The sequence below is a fragment of the Oncorhynchus nerka genome, linkage group LG19 (assembly GCF_034236695.1).
Source record: "Oncorhynchus nerka isolate Pitt River linkage group LG19, Oner_Uvic_2.0, whole genome shotgun sequence".
Taxonomy (NCBI): Eukaryota; Metazoa; Chordata; class Actinopteri; order Salmoniformes; family Salmonidae; genus Oncorhynchus; species Oncorhynchus nerka.
Window position 1 is genome coordinate 39,420,428 of NC_088414.1, and position 5,594 is coordinate 39,426,021.

Here is a 5,594-nt window from a genome sequence, read left to right on the forward strand (position 1 = left end):
GATTCACCATGAGGCTGCAGGTATAACAGTTGAGGTGGACTCAGAGCCAGCACCACAAATTGGTCTTCAGTCCAACACACATCACCAGACTACTGAAGAGAGACATTTGGATCAAGTCTGTGGTAAGACCAGGTAAGACTTAGTTTCTGCAGTATGTAGTTGTACCATGTTAGACATTACAGTATGAGGGTTCAACAGGTAAGAGTTATTCTAATGGGGGGGAATGTGAAACCAATATCACCTTTCCAGTGATATTCCTTGGATTATTCATTAGAATATCTGAGGTAAAAGTCAAATGGATTCTATTTTTTACTTTGTTGTCAGATAAAATAATTGTATTCTTCTTTTTTAAATACGATAACATAAACGATAGACAATTGAATGTGGATATTTGCCTTTGTATTTTTTTATTTTTGAATTTTAGCCCTTTTTTCTAGGCTAGTTTAAAAAAAGATGGTGTTCAGAATACAACACAGGTTCTTTTTTTAATTAAAAAAAAAATGTTTTACCCCATTTTTCTCCCCAATTTTGTGGTATCCAATCGTTAGTAGCTACTATCTCATCGCTACAACACCCGTACGGGCTCAAGGGAGAGACGAAGGTTGAAAGTCATGCGTCCTCCGATACACAAACCAACCAAGCCGCACTGCTTCTTAACACAGCGCGCATCCAACCTGGAAGCCAGCCGCACCAATGTGTCAGAGGAAACACCGTGCACCTGGCAACCTTGGTTAGCGCGCACTGCGCCCGGCCCACCACAGGAGTCGCTGGTGTGCGATGAGTCAAGGATATCCCTACCGGCCAAACCCTCCCTAACGCAGACGATGCTAGGCCAATTATGCATCGCCCCATGGACCTCCCGGTCAATGCCGGTTACGACAGAGCCTGGGCGCAAACCCAGAGTCTCTGGAGGCACAGCTGGCGCTGCAGTACAACGCCCTTAACCACTGCGCCACACGGGAGGCCTATTTGCCTTTGTATTGATGATGTTTCACCCATTGCAATGTCTCAACAGGTGAATTAAAAAACAGTAAAGTATTTATTTTATATTTCCACAGATTATTACGAGCCAGGAGGAATCACTGATAGCACCACCAGTCAGGATGAGTTACCTGACCTCTGACCCTAACCAGACAGATAACATTGACCCCATTATCCGACCCCCTTACTTCTTCATCAGTGGTTTCATCGACATCCCCCACATGGAGTACTATTATGTCTTCCTCTGCTTCGTATACATCATCTCTCTGGTTAGTCCATAGCTCTGGTCTACGCTGTTACAAACTAGCTCTGGTCTACGCTGTTACAAACTAGCTCTGGTCTACGATGTTACAAAACTATGTGTGATCCAGGCTGTTACTAACTAGCTCTGGTCCAGGCTGTTACAAACTAGCTGTAGTCCAGGCTGTTACAAACTAGCTCTGGTCCAGGCTGTTACAAACTAGCTGTAGTCCAGGCTGTTACAAACTAGCTCTGGTCCAGGCTGTTACAAACTGCCTCTGGTCCAGGCTGTTACAAACTAGCTCTGGTCAAGGCTGTTACAAACTGCCTCTGGTCCAGGCTGTTACAAACTAGCTCTGGTCCAGGTTGTTACAAACTAGCTCTGGTCCAGGGCGCTACTAACTAGCTGATTTTATCCACTTGATTAACTAGAAAAGGTTCACTTTCCTATCAAAAGCACATCTTTTTTGAACTTAAGAAAACCTGATAGAAAACTGATAGAAAACCTGATATGGTGCAGTTTCATTTCAGCTGGGGTCCTATAGCACCACATATAGTCAACGGCCAAATGAATTGACCTGTATATACATTATGAGTCATGGTTCCTCCTGTGTGTGTGTGTGTGTGTGTGTGTGTGTGTGTGTGTGTGTGTGTGTGTGTGTGTGTGTGTGTGTGTGTGTGTGTGTGTGTGTGTGTGTGTGTGTGTGTGTGTGTGTGTGTGTGTGTATTGGGTCTAGGTGGGCAACACCTTCGTCATGATGGTTATCTACATGGACAACAGTCTCCACAGGTAATCAGTCCTCTTTTATCTCAGTGGTAATAATACAGCAGAATTCTACCTTTATTGGACTGTATTTTTGCAGTTCCAGAACCCAACCAGATGAACCACAACACACACAACACAAGCTGAAGCAGCACAGGGGTTCTGGCTGCTAGTTCACTCCTTTTAGATTCCCCCCATCAGCTCGGGATTTCAACTGTATCCCTGGTTACCGGTCTGCCTCTCAATAAGGCATCTGAATGAAAACCACCATTAGGTTCAGCTGGATGGTCTGTAGTTGATTCTGAATGAAAACCACCATTAGGTTCAGCTGGATGGTCTATAGTTGATTCTGAATGAAAACCACTATTACATCAGCTGGATGGTCTATAGTTGATTCTGAATGAAAACCACCATTAGGTTCAGCTGGATGGTCTGTAGTTGATTCTGAATGAAAACCACCATTAGATCAGCTGGATGGTCTATAGTTGATTCTGAATGAAAACCACCATTAGGTTCAGCTGGATGGTCTATAGTTGATTCTGAATGAAAACCACCATTAGATCAGCCGGATGGTCTATAGTTGATAACTTACACATTACAGATGACAGTGTAAAGATGTTTAGGATCTCCACTTTTTGTCTACTTCTTTACTGATTGATGGTATTTACCTTCTCTGTAATTGTCTATGTCCTGTGTCTAGTGCATAAACAACATTTCCCCATGGAGATAATCAAGTCAGGATCTTACCCTTACAGCCCCAAGTACATTGCTGTGTTCAACCTGGCCTTCACAGACGTGTGTGGGAGCACTGCCATGGTCCCCAAGCTCCTGGATATGTTCCTCTTCAGCAGACATCTCATCTCCTACGACCATTGCCTCACTAGCCTCTTCTTCATCTTCCTCTTCCTCAACTTGCAGTCCTTCAACCTCACCATCCTCTCCTACGACAGACTGGTGGCCATCTGCTGCCCACTCAGGTCTCAGATAATACATCAAAACAAATCATTAAAAAAATACAATTCAGAAGGCCTCCATAATTGCCCCTTGTGTGATAATAATGTTTCTGCTTTCACTGACAATTCAACCTGATATATGGATACACTGCATCTAAAATCCCTGATAACAGCTTCTTTCCACTGTCCACACAGGTACCATATGATGGTGACTTACAGGTCCATGTTCCAGCTGACGGGTGCTGCCTGGGCGTTTGCTGTGTTCCTGGTGTTGCTGGCTGTGTGCCTCATCACCCGACTCTCCTTCTGCCGGTAGGTGGCTGAGGAGGTGAACCTGTTGCCGAAAGGTTCCCGGTTTGAATCCCGGGCCAGGTGCTGTAAAAATAAATGATCAGTTGATCACCGTAACATATGGACAATGAAGATGTATTGTATTGTAGGTCTCTGGTGATCAACAGCTACTTCTGTGACCACGGTCCCCTGTTCCGTCTGGCGGCCCCCTGTTCTGATGTGGTCCCTAACATAGTAATATCTTATCTCAACCCCAGTATAGTCCTCTTTCTCCCCATGGTATTCATCATATCATCATACATCTGTATCACACACGCCCTGTTCACCATCACACTGCCCCAGGACAGGTGAGAAGTCATACTGATCAGAGTCAGAGATTTAGCCAGAGATTTAGTTTATATACCTAAACATATAGCTCTGATACTGATTGTTGTGCTGTCTCAGATATACACTACAGGACCAAAAGTATGTGGACACCTGCTCATCATTCATCTCATTCAAAATCATGGGCATTAAAATGGAGTTGGTCCCCCATTTGCTGCTATAACAGCCTCCTCTCTTCTGGGAAGGCTTTCCACTAGATGTTGGAACATTGCTGTTATAACAGCCTCCACTCTTCTGGGCAGGCTTTCCACTAGATGTTGGAACATTGCTGTTATAACAGCCTCCACTCTTCTGGGCAGGCTTTCCACTAGATGTTGGAACATTGCTGATATAACAGCCTCCTCTCTTCTGGGAAGGCTTTTCACTAGATGTTGGAGCATCGCTGCGGGGACTTGCTTCCATTCAGGCATAAGAGCATTAGTGATGTCGGACGCTGACGTTGGGCAATTTGGCCTGGCTTGCAGTCGGCGTTCCAATTCATCCCAAAGGTGTTCGATGGGGTTGAGGTTAGAGCTCTGTGCAAGCTAGTCAAGTTCTTCCACACTGATTTCGACAAACCACTTCTGTATGGACCTCGCTTTGTGCACTGGGGTATTGTCATGCTGAAATAGGAAAGGTCCTTCTCCAAACTGTTGTCACAAAGTTGGAAGCACAGAATCCAGAATGTCATTGTATGCTGTAGCGTTAAGAAATCCCTTCACTGCAACTAAGAGGCCTAGCCCGAACCATGAAAAACAGCCCCAGACCGTTATTCGTCCTCCACTAAACTTTACAGTTGGAACTATGCATTGGGGCAGGTAGAGTTCTCCTGCAGTCTGCCACACCCAGAAACGTCCATCGGACTGCCAGATGATGAAGCGTGATTCATCACTCCAGAGAACGTGTTTCCACTCCTCTAGAGTCCAATATCTACGAGTTTTACAGAACTCCAGGAGACACTTGGTCTTGATCACAGTGAGCATAGGCTTGTTTGCGGTTGATTAGCCATGGAAACCCATTTCATGAAGCTCCTTGAAGAACAGTTAATTACTTCCAGAGGCAGTTTGAAACCCAGTAGTGAGGACAGATGATTTTTATGCGCTTCATTACTCGGCGGTCCCGTTCTGTGAGCTTGTGTTGCCTACCACTTTGTGGCTGAGCCGTTCTTGCTCCTAGACATTGGCAATCTCCAATAACAACACTTACAGTTGACCGGGGCAGCTGACTGGCTGGTTGGAAAGGAAGCATCCTATAACATTTTATACAGTTTTATACACCTGGGTGTGGCTGAAATAGCCGCATCCACTAATTTGAAGGGGTGTCCACATACCTTTGTATATATAGTGTATGTTGTTCTAGTGATAAATGCTGTAAATACTGAGAATGTCATTGAACTGGATAGATGATGACTTACTGTACTTACACTTTGTCCTTTTCTCTCTCTCTCTCTCTCTTTCTCTCTCTCTCCCTCTTTCTCTCCTTCACTCTCCTTCTCTCGCTTTCCCTCTCTCTACTTCTCTCTTCCTCTCTCTCCCTCTCTCTCCTTCTCTAATTTTCTCTCTCTCTCATTCTCTCTCTCCTTCTCTTTCTCTCTCTCTCTCTCTCTCTCAGAGTCAGAGCCTTGAAGACGTGTACCTCACACCTGATACTCGTAGCCATATTCTACCTGCCTATTCATTTTACATACTTCCTTCACTCAATCATACCAACCAACGCCCGGATCATCAACCTCTCCCTGACCTCGGTGCTGCCGCCCATGCTCAACCCCATCATATATGTTCTGAAGACAGAGGAGTTTAAGGAATCGGCCAAGAAGCTGCTTAGTAAAAGAAGAGCACAGAGAGCTGTAGTGCCGATCCAATCAACATGAAGTGTTACTATTTATTTATATCTCTATTTGACTTGTTTTTGATTGAAATGCTGTGTAAGATATACTGTATCTGCCATAGTGAATTATGTTTTTCTGAAATGAAATATTGATATTATTTTGGCAATATGCCTTT

At 44.5% G+C, this 5,594-nt stretch overlaps 1 protein-coding gene across 1 annotated transcript; it reads left to right on the plus strand.

The window, feature by feature from the left end:
- The first annotated feature begins 1,067 nt into the window (after window positions 1-1,067).
- Window positions 1,068-5,594, plus strand: LOC115116989 (olfactory receptor 1E16-like). The gene is made up of 6 exons (XM_029645442.2): window positions 1,068-1,250; window positions 1,959-2,011; window positions 2,740-2,961; window positions 3,133-3,249; window positions 3,378-3,575; window positions 5,203-5,594. The coding sequence occupies exons 1-6, from the start codon at window positions 1,104-1,106 to the stop codon at window positions 5,459-5,461; spliced, it is 996 nt and encodes a 331-aa protein (XP_029501302.1). The 5' UTR covers window positions 1,068-1,103; the 3' UTR covers window positions 5,462-5,594.

Bases quoted from the DNA above. Each gene is read 5' to 3' on its own strand.
- LOC115116989 (XM_029645442.2), top strand. From the start codon at position 1,104: ATGAGTTACCTGACCTCTGACCCTAACCAGACAGATAACATTGACCCC. The intron at 2,962-3,132 runs GTCTCAGATAAT...CTGTCCACACAG, and splicing joins GCCATCTGCTGCCCACTCAG to GTACCATATGATGGTGACTT. The intron at 3,576-5,202 runs GTGAGAAGTCAT...TCTCTCTCTCAG, and splicing joins ATCACACTGCCCCAGGACAG to AGTCAGAGCCTTGAAGACGT.